Raw genomic sequence first — 14,388 nt, forward strand, 5'->3', positions numbered from 1 at the left:
GAGGGGCCAGGGCACCAGGCAGAGTCAGGGAGAGGGGGCAGGGCACCATGCAGGGAGAGGGGCCAGGGCACCAGGCAGGGAGAGGGGCCAGGGCATCAGGGAGACGGGACGGGGCACCAGTCAGAGTCAGCGAAAGGGGCCATAGCACCAGGCAGAGTCAGGGAGAGGGGCCAGGGCACCAGGCAGAGCCAGGAAGAGGGGCCATGGCACCAGGCAGAGTCAGGGAGAAGGGCCATGGCACCAGGCAGAGTCAGGGAGAGGGGGCAGGGCACCAGGCAGAGTCAGGGAGAGGGGCCAGGGCACGAGTCTTGAGAGGGGAAGAGACAGAGCCACACTTCTTCTGGGGTTGTTCCATGCATCATTCCCTCTTCTGGTGGGTGCACCATGCATCACTAATTTGTCTGGAGGTCCCTGGTTGCACCCAATGCTTCTTCTAGGAACTGAGACCATGCATCCACTTCTAGTGTCGAGGGCTGCTCCATGCATCCAATATATTTGCTGGTCTATTTCAGATGTCCCTCACCGTCTCTGTAAATAAAGGTTTCTTCTCACTGTCCCTTCCTACTACAGCCCACAATGTAGTGGCCACCTGTGCCACATACTTAGAGCCCAGTCCACCTACTGGATGTGCGAATGCACTCCCGTGGTTTCCATCCTACTCGAAGTACTTGTGTATGACTGTGACATCACAAGTTTGTATTTGTGGAAGACATCTTCAGGACTCAGTTTTCAATTGAATAGGTAAATGCATGCATTAAATGCTGTTAGCCTTAGAAATATGAAGTAGGAGACCCCAGGGCCGGCCTTTACCATTTGCGAGCCGAGCCCATGCCCAGGGCGCCGACCTGCAGACGGGCGCTGGAGCTCCCTGCCACAGTCATACGACTTAACAAGCAAGTGTGTAGATGAAATCACAGGAGTACCAGAGACTGAGCAGAGGACCTTCCAGGTATCAACATGTGCTGAATTTTTCCCAGGTCAGCAGTCCTCATGTGGCGAGAGTGATCCTGGCCTCAGCAGCGGGAACTTCTGCTTAACAGGCTACACAATGTGAAGGGAATATGGCTGCTATGGGTTACAATTACTCTTTAGTTGTGCCGTTCATATTTATCTGACAATCCATGCACCTTTTCCACTGGGGGTAAATATACATGCATAAGTCACGTAAAGTGCATGTGCACTATAAACTTGCTTTCCTATTTGGGCATATGGCTTATGTAAATTGGATGGAGAGTGACACCGGCTAGACAACATGCGGAGGGGGACGAATCCAGCCATTTGTTGGACTGATTGTTGATAAAAACACTAAGGGCCACATGTACAAAGATCTGGTTTTGCGACTCGCAAACTGCGAGTCTTAGCGACTCGCAATTTGCGAGTCATAAAACTGGATGTACAACAGTGTACTTTACACTGTTTGCGATTCCCAATGGGGTCGCAAATGACCTACCTCATGAATATTTATGAGGTAGGTCGCAATTTGCGACCCCATCGGGAATGACTGCCCTCACAGGGATGGTGGCCTGCTGGGGACAGGAGACCACCATGTCTGCGACTGCTTTTACATAAAGCAGTATTATTTTTTAATGCAGTCCTTTTTCCTTAAAGGAAAACAAGATACATTTCAAAAACAAAAAAGAACATTTTTCTTTTTAATTTTCAGGGCAGGCAGTGGGAATGAAAAGAAAGTAAGTTACTTACGTGTAACTGTGGTTCTCCAGTACTGGTATCTTTCATAGATTCACATTCTTGAATCATTTCCCGTTGTTGAACAGGGAGTCACACAGTACCACAGAAAGCAGTACTGAAAAAACAACACTGAAGTTTATACAAACGATATTCACTTTAATAGCTTATCAGTGTTATTAGAAATTACCCTAAGTGCAGCCAATCAGGGGACAGCACCCTTTCGAACCCTCAGCACAGAAGCTTCAGTCTCTCAGATTTTCTTTGCACAAGTGAGATAAATAATGAGAATACATAAGCCTCTATGGGGAGGAGGGAGGGTTACATGTGAATCTATGAAAGATACCAATACTGGAAAACCAAGGTTACAGGTCCGTAACTTATTTTCTTCTCCAGTATTGGATCATTCATAGATTTACGTGCTTGAATCTGAATACCTAGCAGTGAGCAACTCAGACATAAACATATAATGATATTAATGTAGAGGAAGGTGGGAAGAATAGAGGCTCACCTTATTGAAATAGATGTAGAGCTGCTTGTCGTACTGCCGCCTCAGTTTTCTCTGCCGAATCAAGGCAGTAATGCCGAGTAAAGGTGTGCCCGCTGGACCAGGGTACTGCTCGGCATATCTGTTAAATGGGTACCCGGGCAAAAAGAGCTGCGGAGGTGGAGACAGCTCTGGAGGAAGGAGCCTTGACCTCGCTAGCCAACGGTTTTCCTGCTTGCCGATGATAAAATTGTATGGCTGAAGCAACCATCTTGTTATAGTCTGTTTAGAAACCATAAACACCTTTCTGAGGTCCCAATAGGCTACAAACAGTTGATCAGCTTTGCAGATGTTGTTGGTTCTATGTAGGTAGAAATTTAGACATTGTTCGACAGCTAACATTTGTAATGATCTTTCAGCCGCTGTTTGTTCTAAAAAATTCTGGTTTGTTTAGGTGAAAAGCTTGAAGGAACCTTAGGTATAAATTTAGGATTGCTCCTGAGGATCACACTGTCGGATTTGAGTTGGAGAAAAGGTTGTTTGATAGTGAATGCTTGGATGTCGCTCACCCTCTTGGCTAAAGTAAGCGCTACCAGAAGTGCTGTCTTCCAAGAAATGTTTTTCTACTCTGCCTTGTGAATGGGTTCGAACAGATGTCTCATGAGTTGCAGAAGCACAATATTCAGGTGACAAGGAAGAGGAGGAAGTTTCACGGGAAGAAATGTTCTGAATAGTCCTTTAAGGAATTGATTTATTTTTCTTGAAGACCATAGAGATGGAGAATTACTGGATCGTCAAGATATAGAAACCACTGCCAGATGGACTTTGATGGAAGATTGAGAAAGACTAGATTTCACTAGGTGGAGGAGGTATGGGAGTATCTGCTCTGGTGATGGTGTGAAAGGATGTATCCTGGAGTCCATACACCAGAGACAAATGGGACTGATTGCGACCTTGGCTGAAGGGATACTCCATCACAAATGTTCCATAGGATATACTGGAACTTGTAATATGGCGGACGTGATATCCATCACGTTTGTGACGGAGTATCTGATACGCCAAGGTTGTAATCAGGCCCAAAATCTCTTCTGCTTAAGTCTGTATGTCTTGTTCATGGTCTGTGCCCTGGCATTTGCAAGTATTTCTCTGCATTCAGAAGGAATATCTAGTCTGGCAAACTCATTGAGTTCAGGAGCCAGGCAGACAAATGAAGTGATGTCGGGTTGGGATGATGGACCTTGCCTTGGTTCATTGTCAGCAGAGTTGGTAGTGGCTTCAGCTGGATGTGAGGTTGTTCTGAGAGGAGCAGGAGCTCCATGAAGCAAAACTGCATAGGCCATGTGGGAGCCATGAGAAGTACTCAGCAAGGCTCCCTCTTAATTTTCCTTAGAAACCTTGGGATCTATGGGATAGGGGGAGAAGCAAAAGCATAGATTTCTTACCATCTTATAAAAAATACATTCCCCATGATCCTTTCTGTGGTTGCCATCTGGTGAAGAACTGGAATTTCTGGTTCTCGCCTATCGCGAACAGGTCTAAGTTCGGTTTGCCCCATTGATGGAAAAGATGGTCTAGAGTTTGCTGGTCGAGCTCCCATTCGGTGCAGGTGATGTTGGTCCTGCTCAGCGAGTCTTCGAGGATATTATATATCCATGGCACATGTCCTGCTCTGAGTGTTTTCTGGTGTCAAAGAGCCCAATTCCATATCTCCTGCATTTGAGGAGACAGAGCTGGTGAGCGTTGTAGGAAAGTACCATCTTGCCTGGCATGTTACCCCCATATTTCACTGTATATATGTTGTTTTATTGTATGTGTCTCTGGGACCCTGCCAGCCAGGGCCCCAGTGCCCCTAAGTGTGCCCTGTATGTGTTCCCTGTGTGATGACTAACTGTCTCACTGAGGCTCTGCTAACCAGAACCTCAGTGGTTATGCTCTCTCTGCTTTCCAAATTGTCACTAACAGGCTAGTGACCAATTTCACCAATTCACATTGGCATACTGGAACACCCTTATAATTCCCTAGTATATGGTACTAAGGTACCCAGGGTATTGGGGTTCCAGGAGATCCCTATGGGCTGCAGCATTTCTTTTGCCACCCATAGGGAGCTCTGACAATTCTTACACAGGCCTGCCATTGCAGCCTGAGTGAAATAACGTCCACGTTATTTCACAGCCATTTACCACTGCACTTGAGTAACTTATAAGTCACCTATATGTCTAACCTTCACCTGGTGAAGGTTGGGTGCTAAGTTACTTAGTGTGTGGGCACCCTGGCACTAGCCAAGGTGCCCCCACATTGTTCAGGGCAAATTCACTGGACTTTGTGAGTGCGGGGACACCATTACACGCGTGCACTATACATAGGTCACGACCTATGTATAGCGTCACAATGGTAACTCCGAACATGGCCATGTAACATGTCTAAGATCATGGAATTGTAACCCCAATGCCAGAATGGCATTGGGGAGACAATTCCATGATCCCCTGAGTCTCTAGCACAGACCCGGGTACTGCCAAACTACCTTTCCCGGGGTTTCACTGCAGCTGCTGCTGCTGCCAACCCCTCAGACAGGTTTCTGCCCTCCTGGGGTCCAGCCAGGCCTGGCCCAGGAAGGAAGAACAAAGAACTTCCTCAGAGAGAGGGTGTTACACCTTCTCCCTTTGGAAAAAGGTGTCAGGGCTGGGGAGAAGTAGCCTCCCCCAGCCTCTGGAAATGCTTTGATGGGCACAGATGGTGCCCATCTATGCATAAGTCAGTCTACACCGGTTCAGGGATCCCCGAGCCCTGCTCTGGCACGTAATTGGACAAAGGAAAGGGGAGTGACCAGTCCCCTGACCTGCACCTCCCAGGGGAGGTGCCCAGAGCTCCTCCAGCATGCCCCAGACCTCTGCCATCTTGGATTCAGAGGTGTGCTGGCACACTGGACTGCTCTGAGTGGCCAGGGCCAGCAGGTGACGTCAGAGACTCCTTCTGATAGGCTCTTACCTGTGTTACTAGCCTATCCTCCTTCCTAGGTAGCCAAACCTCATTTTCTGGCTATTTAGGGTCTCTGCTTTGGGGAATTCTTCAGATACCGAATGCAAGAGCTCATCAGAGTTCCTCTGCATCTCCCTCTTCACCTTCTGCCAAAGGATCGACCGCTGACTGCTCAGGATGCCTGCAAAACCGCAACAAAGTAGCAAAGATGACTACTGCAACCTTGTATCGCTCATCCTGCCGCCTTCTCGACTGTTTCCTGGTGGTGCATGCTCTGAGGGTAGCCTGCCTCCTTCTTGCACCAGGAGATCTGAAGAAATCTCCCGTGGGTCGACGGAATCTTCCCCCTGCAACCGCAGGCAACAAAAGACTGCATCACCGGTCCTCTGGGTCCCCTCTCAGCACGACGAGCGTGGTCCCTGGAACTCAGCAACTCTGCCAGGTGACTCCCACAGTCCAGTGACTCTTCAGTCCAAGTTTGGTGGAGGTAAGTCCTTGCCTCCCCACGCTAAACTGCATTGCTGGGTACCGCGTGATTTGCAGCTGCTCCGGCTCCTGTGCACTCTTCCAGCATTTCCTTCGTGCACAGCCAAGCCTGAGTCCCCGACACTCTAACCTGCAGTGCACAACCTTGTGAGTTGTCCTCCGGCATCGTGGGAATCCCTTTTCTGACTTCGGGTGGACTCCGGTTCACTCCTCTTCTAAGTGCCTGCTCCGGTACTTCTGCGGTTGCTGCCTGCTTCTGTGAGGTCTCCCTGACTTGCTGGGCGCCCCCTCTGTCTCCTCATCCAAGTGGCGACATCATGGTCCCTCCTGGGCCACAGCAGCACCCAAAAACCCTAACCGTGACCCTTGCAGCTAGCAAGGCTTGTTTGTGGTCTTTCTGCGTGGGAACACCTCTGCAAGCTTTTTCACGACGTGGGACATCCATCCTCCAAAGGGGAAGTTCCTAGTCCTCTTCGTTCTTGCAGAAACCAAAGCTTCTTCCATCCGGTGGCAGCTTCTTTGCACCCTCAGCTGGCATTTCCTGGGCATCTGCCCACTCTCGACATGGTCGCGACTCTTGGACTTGGTCCCCTTGTTTCACAGGTACTCAGGTCTGGAAATCCACTATTGTTGCTTTGCTGGTGTTGGTCTTCCTTGCAGAAACCCCCTATCACGACTTCTGTGCTCTCTGGGGTTATAGGTGCACTTTACACCTACTTTTCAGGGTCTTGGGGTGGGCTATTTTTCTAACCCTCACTGTTTTCTTACAGTCCCAGCGACCCTCTACAAGCTCACATAGGTTTGGGGTCCATTCGTGGTTCGCATTCCACTTTTGGAGTATATGGTTTGTGTTGCCCCTATACCTATGTGCTCCTATTGCAATCTACTGTAACTTTACATTGCCCGCATTACTTCCTTTTGCTATTACTGCATATTTTTGGTATTGTGTACATATATCTTGTGTATATTTGGCACCCTCATACTGAGGGTACTCACTGAGATACTTTTGGCATATTGTCATAAAAATAAAGTACCTTTATTTTTAGTACTTCTGTGTATTGTGTTTTCTTATGATATTGTGCATATGACACCAGTGGTATAGTAGGAGCTTTGCATGTCTCCTAGTTCAGCCTAAGCTGCTCTGCTATAGCTACCTTCTATCAGCCTAAGCTGCTAGAAACACCTCTTCTACACTAATAAGGGATAACTGGATCTGGTACAGAGTGTAAGTACCCCTTGGTACCCACTACAAGCCAGGCCAGCCTCCTACAAGCGTGTTCCACCGTGCTTGTTTAGGTAGTGCATGCTTGTGGTGTTGTTGGTGCGGATGAGCATTGGTGATTCTGTGATCTTGGACAGAAAAGATTTTAGCTCTAAGGCGATTGCCTTCAACTCCAGTAGGTTTATATGGAGCATAGCGTGTTGGGCATTCCATCTACCTCTGACTGTTAAGTCCTGGAGATGAGCGCCCCTGCCTACTAGGGATGCGTCTGTCGTTATTACATACTCTGGAATCTGTGCCAGAAAGGAGAGACCTACTGTGAGGTTAGTTGTGCGCGACCACCATAGCATGGCTTGCCTCATTGTTGGCGTAATCTGAATGATGTTGCGGGATGATCTATTGGTTTGTAGCCACTGCTTGTCTAACTCTTCCTGTAGTGGTCTCATGTGGAGACTGCAGTTTGGGATGATGGTAATGCATGAGGGGAGCATCCCTAGAAAAAGACTTGTAGAGTCGGACAGAAACAGACCTTCTTGTGGTTAACCTCAGTGCAGGTCTTTGAATCTTTTCTTGCCTCTCTTGGGAGGCGAGGGCTTTTATGTGTCTTGTATCCATCACTGCTCCCAAAAAGGTGATGGTGGTCGTGGGTGCTAGATGCGACTTTTGGTCGTTTACTAGAAGACCTAAAGTACGGAAGATAGACAGGTTGTTGTATCTTGTGCTGTTTGTAGGGATGTGTGCGCCTTTATCAGCCAATTGTCCAAATACGGGAATACTTGGACTCCTTCCTGTCTGAGACAGGCTGCTACTGAAGCTAACACCTTTGTGAAGATTCGATTTGCTGACCTTAGCCGGAATAGCAACACCTTGAATTGGTAATGGGTGATGGCTGCCCTGAACTGCACGAATGTCCCGTGTTTGGGGTGGATTGGAATATGGAAGGAGGCGCCTTGGAGATCCTAGTCTGTCATATGATCACCTTGGTGGAGAAGATGCAGCACATTCTGAAGAGTCACCATGCGAAATGACTGTTTCTTCAGAAATTTGTTGAGTTGTCAAAGATCTGCGATGGGGCACCTATCTCCTGTCTTTTTCTGGATAAGGAAGAAGCAAGAGTAGAAAATGATTCCCTTCTGAGCCTTCTGAACTATTTCTGTTGACCCTTTCCACATCATGGTGGAGATCTGCAATAGTAGCTCTTTCAAGTAGGAAGTTGTCGGTCCTTTTGGGTGGAACATTTAGTTTAAACTCTAAGGTATGCCCATAGGATGATTCTGAGCACCCACCTGTTGGATGTTATATGGGATCATTGATGAAGGTAATTGGTACTTCTGCCCGTACTTTGAGTTGATGCGGTGGGGGTGGGGGTGGTGGCTGGCACCATACAGAGGTCACTGTTTTCTGACAGTGTCTCTGCCTCCGGAGGACCGTTTTCCTCTGGTTGAATGTTAGTATGTTGCAGACGGTGGTTGCCTACAGGACTGCTGGTGTTGCTAGCGATATGGATGGCAATATTGACCTTGGTAGGGCTAGTATTGGTGTTTGTATTACTGGTATCCTCGCCTAAAAGGGGATACACCTCAGCCTTATGTCTCCCCAAAAGGACTGTTTCTAAATTGCAGAGTGCCAGTACTGCCACTTGCATTCCTCCTTATACCATTTATTTAAGAGGTTGGACCTTTTATTTAGAAGGTTGGTTTGAAGAGGTTTACACCGTGGCTAAAGAAGAAAGAGCAGCCATTGCAGGTGGGGTGGAAAGACTATTAACTCAGGCCCCAGTGTAATGCAAGTGTTGCAGCGATGCTAGCTGCGCCTCTGGACAAAAGCAGAATGCCCTCATGGCCCCCATCACCTTCCTTGCGAGGTACGTGAACATTTCTGCTTAGAAGCAGCATCTCCTGAGGCAAAGCCTCCCTGTTGTGCCTTAAGGCCGGGGCAAAAAGGAGGCGAAGCACATGCTGTGCCTGCTGGGGCTGGCCGATTCGCAGCCTGTATGTGCAGTGGGCCGGCAGGCAGAAGGACAACTGGTAGACAGTCTGTCATAGGATGGGGAGGGGCTGCTGCAGCAGCTCGGGCTGAAAAAACTGGCCCACATCTGGCCTCGAGCACCGACTGAATGCCCACCTTCCAAACCCGACCCTGTCCATGAATAACTTCCTGATTAAATCAGTTTTTTGGGTGGTTAAGGCATCACTCAACAGCCTGTCATTATTCAGAGAGGTTGGTATATGATGTTAACTTGTAGCCACCTTGAAGTATGATTTAAGCATTCAAAGGCGAGTCTCCTGCAGTTGTTACTTACTTGGCAGTGTTTCTTTTTGACGGGGATCCCTCCCTTGCATTTCCCTTCAAGGATGAGCGGCAGTATGGACTTGCCTTATGCACAAAGATCTCTGGTGGTCTGTGATTAGATCTATCGCAAGAGTACCACCTGGAGGAGGGCGTTGAGGCTGTCATAGAGTCGTGTGCGTCTTCGCGGACCTACGCTTGTGATACGAGCGAGAGTGAGAGTGCATGCGGAGCTCAAAGAGCTCATGCTGTGGGGTGGATTTACAGGTGCAAGAAGGGACCACGCGTCATTGCTTCAATTGGGATCCAGAAATACATTTTTCAAAATGCCAATTTCAGCCTTTTCACACACAGGGCTGACTCCACGCTCACCTCAGAATCTGTCAGTTGATTAGAGGGATCTATTTAAAAGCTTTAAAGCATCCCTGGGTTGTGTGCATATGGGTTGGAAACAACACTGCAAAGTCTGTTGTACTCTCTCGGACAGATATCTTCTCTTACTCATGCTCCCTCTCTAGAGAGTCCAAAGCTCTAGGGAGAAGGACTGGACAAGCTAGTGATGCCTACCGGTGCCTGGGATTACCTTAGAGTTATCCTTAGGGGTGATGAGGAGTATTGGAATGTTTTAGTAATCTTATCTCTCCTTAAGCAAGTCTCTGGATCTTTTCTAAATCAGTTCTTTTTTTTTTAGTATATGGGCTGCATCGAGGTGCTGAGGTCCATGCGGTCGCTGGATTTTAACACGCGGACCCAGGTCACAAGGTAAGTTGTGAATGCATTCTAGTCCTTCAGCCTCAGAGCTGAAGCCCTGTGAGTGGGAGGGTAGATGCCCGCTTATTTCCTGGCCCTAGAGGCATCCAAGTGACGGGCAGAAGCAGCCTGTAACTTCATCCTTGCCACGCACTCAGTTCTGATGCCCTCAGATCAGTAACAGAGCTGAAGCATTCCAGGCCTACTTCCACTGGCCGTGAATTGCACCATAAAGAGAAAAGCATTCTGGTGTTTGTGGTGTTAGCACTGTGTGAAAAATGAAACAAGAATGGCACCTTCCTATCGCTTGCGCTAGGGGGGGACCCCACTTTACTCTCTCACTGGGCTGGTAATGTTGCCTAAGCCATAGTTTTTTAACTCAGGTACACGGGGCATTGTGGTGTTTGTAGTCATGAAACAGCAACACGAGGTTGAGAACTTTCCTAATTAAATAAAGGGGATGTTGGAAAGTGCAGAGCAGTATAAGAAATGGTCAGCTTTCCAATTGACTTCCAGGATAGCACCGATCACCATAAAACTGAGGAATGGTGAGAATATGGCTCCCGGTTTTCTGATATTTATTTGTTTAACATTTCCATCTGTATTTATCCATATTTATTTTTTGGCCATCTTGTTGATATTTATCTATATTTATTTGTGTTTTGAGAGTAAATGGAGTCGTAAAATGGTATATTTCCACATTTATTTAAATGATAATTGTGCTCGTACTTTGATGCCTGTCATGTTTTAGCAAATTAAGCAGCCAAATATAGCAAACCACTACACCCACAGGTACATACCAGCATTGTGCTACAAATATAAATTAATATTTGCCTGTATTTAGGGAAATCTCAACCTGTTCTTTAACTTTCCATGCTGTCGACTGCTCAGCTGTTGTCCTGGATTCACAAAAGACAGCACGGAGTGTCACTCACAACAAGCACAATTTTCAGTATTTTTCCACTTTTAAAAATAATTAAAGACAGGAAACATATTGTTTTCTGTCTGTGTTTATCTGTAAAAATCTGTGAAAACAGAAAACTTGGAGCCTTAGTTAAGAGTAAATAGAAAAGATCAGAAGGGAAAAGGAACAAGGATTTGCAATACAATGGGTCTTACGTTTGCTCGAGCTAGAGATATTTGCATTGTAAATTTCTAAGTGGACTTTTCTTGCCACATATATTGAAAATGGAAAGTAAAACAGTTGACATAAGTGAGCCGATTCAATGTGCCACGGCCGCCATGAGCACCAGCGCCAAGGAGAGACACAAAAAGAAAAAGAAGTTCGCTCGCAATCAAATGTATCGGCAAATGTGCAATTATCCATGTAACAGGGTCGGTGGCCAAGGCAGTAACAAAACCGCCCCAAGGAGAGACAAACGTAAAGCATTTACCAATGATAACAAAGGATTTTTGAAAGGCAAGACCATGAACGAGTGAGAGTGATGGGCGTGGGTAAAAGCCCACAGATAGATTACAACAGGCCGGAGCGCATGCGCGCTCAGCCCAAAAAGGGGCCACAGTAATCTTTCTTCTATGTCTACCATGATCCAGAAATTAAGAAGCAGAAGCATAAGAAGAAGTAAACAAGAAGACAGGCAAAGGTAAATAGAGGAAAAGTGGCAGGGGGTAGCAAGAGAGGAGAAATAAGTAGGAGGAGAAGGACGAGAGAGCTAGAGAGAGAAAGACAGACAAAAAGCCCATGGGTGTGGCAGGGAAACATGGAGAAAGTAGGAATGGAGTGAGAGGGTGGCATAGTCTCCAAGAGAACAGGAAGGTGAGAAGACTAGGGGTGGTTAATAGCGGAAGAAGGTGAAGGGGCGAAAAGAAAAGCCAAATCTTATTTTGTTTAGAGGGGCATTCACCATTTTGTTTTCATTAGCCTGTTTATCGCCAATTCTATATTAAAAATTCCTCAACAGATTTACGATGATGGTCTTTGACTATAAATCGATAATTTAGTCCCATTTTAAAAGGTTTTGAGAAAAAAGTTTGACAAAATTGTGAGGGAAACAGTTTTCAAGTTAAATGGCACATCCATTACATCAAGAGCTAGCACGGACAGGAAATATTTCTAGTGTGTGGGGAATAAGTACGACGTGGCAATAATTTACAACAAGCATTTGCAATGCAATGGGTCTCTCGTTTGCTCGAGTTACAGCTATTAGCGTTGTAAATTCCTAAATGGACTTTTCTTTGCTCATAAATTGAAAATGAAAAGTAAAACAGTTGACATAAATGAGCTGACTCAAAGCGCCATGGCCGCAATGAGCATGAGCGCGAAGGAGAGACACAAAAAAAAAAGAAGTTTGCTTGCAGTCAAACATATCAGCAAAAGGTCAATTACCCATGTAACAGGGTTGTTGTACAAGGTAGTAACAAAACTGCCCCAAGGAGGGACAAACGTAAAGCATTCACCAATGATAACAAAAGATTTTTGAAAGGCAAGCCCATGAACGAGTGATAGTGATGAATTTGCGGTGGGCGTGGTTAAAAGCCCACAGGTAGATTACACCAGGCCAGAGCGCTTGTGCACTCGACCTAAAAAAGCAGATAGCTCAGCGATCAATTGTAGACAAATAACTGGTCTCTCTGGGAAGCCTCGTCCGTGTTAGAAAAGCTTTGCTCACCCCTAGTGGTCAACTGTGCTACAGCAATTACAAACTATGGATACGCGTGGGCTGGCCTTTCATATAAGCCAATTAACCCTTTCTAATTATCCTGGGGAAAATCTTTTAATATCTTAGAGATCTAATTATGCATGGACTACGAATCAGGCTATTCCAGTGGTTAGGGTGATATCAGGAGGTTAGCTATTAGGGACCTGAAGAGTCTTTGTACTCTACACTACCCTCTAAGAGTGCCTTCACTCACTCATGTGCCTAGTTTTCTTAGGGACCTGAAGGGCGCTTGTACTTTGCAGTACCCTCTAAGAGTGCCTTAGCTCACCCACGTGCCTAGATTTCTTAGGGACCTGAAGAGCGCTTGCACCCTGCAGTACCCTCTAAGAGTGCCTTCGCTCACCCATGTGCCTAGTTTTCTTAGGGACCTGAAGGGCGCTTGTACTTTGCAGTACCCTCTAAGAGTGCCTTTGCTCACCCACGTGCCTAGATTTCTTAGGGACCTGAAGAGCGCTTGCACTCTACAGTACCCTCTAAGAGTGCCTTAGCTCACCCATGTGCCTAGTTTTCTTAGGGACCTGAAGAGCTCTTGCACTCTGCGGTACTCTAAGAGTGCCTTCATTTACAAATGTGCTAAGTTCTCCTAGTGGCTGAAGAGTGCTAACGCTCTACAGTACTCTAAGAGTGCCTTCATTTACTCATGTGCTAAGTTCTAGTGGTTGAAGAGTGCTAACACTCTACAGTACTCTCTCAGAGTACCTTCACTCACTCATGTGCTAACTTCTCTAGGGAGCTGAAAAGCACTTGCACGCTACAGTGCCCTCTCAGAGTGCCTTCACTCACTCATGTGCTAAGTTCTCCCAGTGGTTGAAGAGTGCTAACACTCTACAGTACTCTAAGAGTGCCTTCACTCCCTCATGTGCTAAGTTCTCCTAGTGGTTGAAGAGTGCTAACACTCTACAGTACTCTCTCAGAGTACCTTCACTCAATCATGTGCTAAGTTCTCTAGGGAGCTGAAGAGCGCTTGCATTCCAAAGTACCTTCTAAGACTTGCTCTTTCCTGTGGTTTTTCAATTATATTTTAAATGTTAAATTACATTTTATCCCTGCTTCAGAGACAGTATAATGGTGCAAGGAGCTGGATGGGCACATGTGAATTACTCCTGCACACATCTCCCTCAGTATGTTTTCTGCATGTTTTTACAAATAGCTACACACCACAAGAGTTGGGGTTGTGTAACTCGGTTCACAATCATTCACTAGTCTCGTAGGCAGGAATATTGAGGCTAGGGTGTGCAAGATCACACTTCTGTCTATAAATTCCTCATTTTGCTATTTCATGATATTGCAAAATGTGGAGATTTCTTCATGCTGTACAAATTATACATTTTTAAGGGGAACATTGGCCCTTTAAAGTTTATGTGAGTGGGTTTTGCAGATAATAGTTTCCTAACAAAAAAAAAACAGTCTGTCTGTTGGTTTTACTTCTCTGAAAGCTGTTGGTTGTTTTTTCTTCTTAACTTTAAAGAGGTCGGAGACCCTCTTTTTATTATGACCCCTCCTCGTGTTACTTGAAGTGGTAGCAGCAACCTCCCTTGGTCTCCATCTTTGAAACGAGGATCACTAGCACTTTTGAGGGGCGACAAACCCCTGGACTGAGTCTTCCCAGGGTGACAATGTTATCTGGAGATGTGGCCTAGCTTAGGCTTCTCCAGTGCTGACATTTGGGCCGAGAGCCCTCTATACTGAGCCTCCCCAGGTGACAATGTTATCTGGAGATGTGGCCTTGTCTGGGCCCTCCACCACTGGCTCGTGGCTCAAGAGCCCTCTGGTCTCAAACTCCCTAGGGTGACAATGTTATCTGGAGAAGT

General features: G+C 46.6%; 1 protein-coding gene across 2 annotated transcripts in view; it reads left to right on the top strand.

The window, feature by feature from the left end:
- The window catches only part of SHC2 (SHC adaptor protein 2), a 175,465-nt gene that overhangs the window by 100,941 nt on the left and 60,136 nt on the right, over positions 1-14,388 (top strand). For both annotated transcript variants that reach the window (XM_069217509.1, XM_069217508.1), the window contains exon 2: positions 9,838-9,908. In XM_069217509.1, coding sequence (XP_069073610.1) covers positions 9,841-9,908 — 68 coding nt within the window. In that variant the 5' untranslated portion in view covers positions 9,838-9,840. The remainder of the gene's footprint in view (positions 1-9,837; positions 9,909-14,388) is intronic.

The sequence above is a fragment of the Pleurodeles waltl genome, chromosome 12 (genome assembly GCF_031143425.1).
Source record: "Pleurodeles waltl isolate 20211129_DDA chromosome 12, aPleWal1.hap1.20221129, whole genome shotgun sequence".
Taxonomy (NCBI): Eukaryota; Metazoa; Chordata; class Amphibia; order Caudata; family Salamandridae; genus Pleurodeles; species Pleurodeles waltl.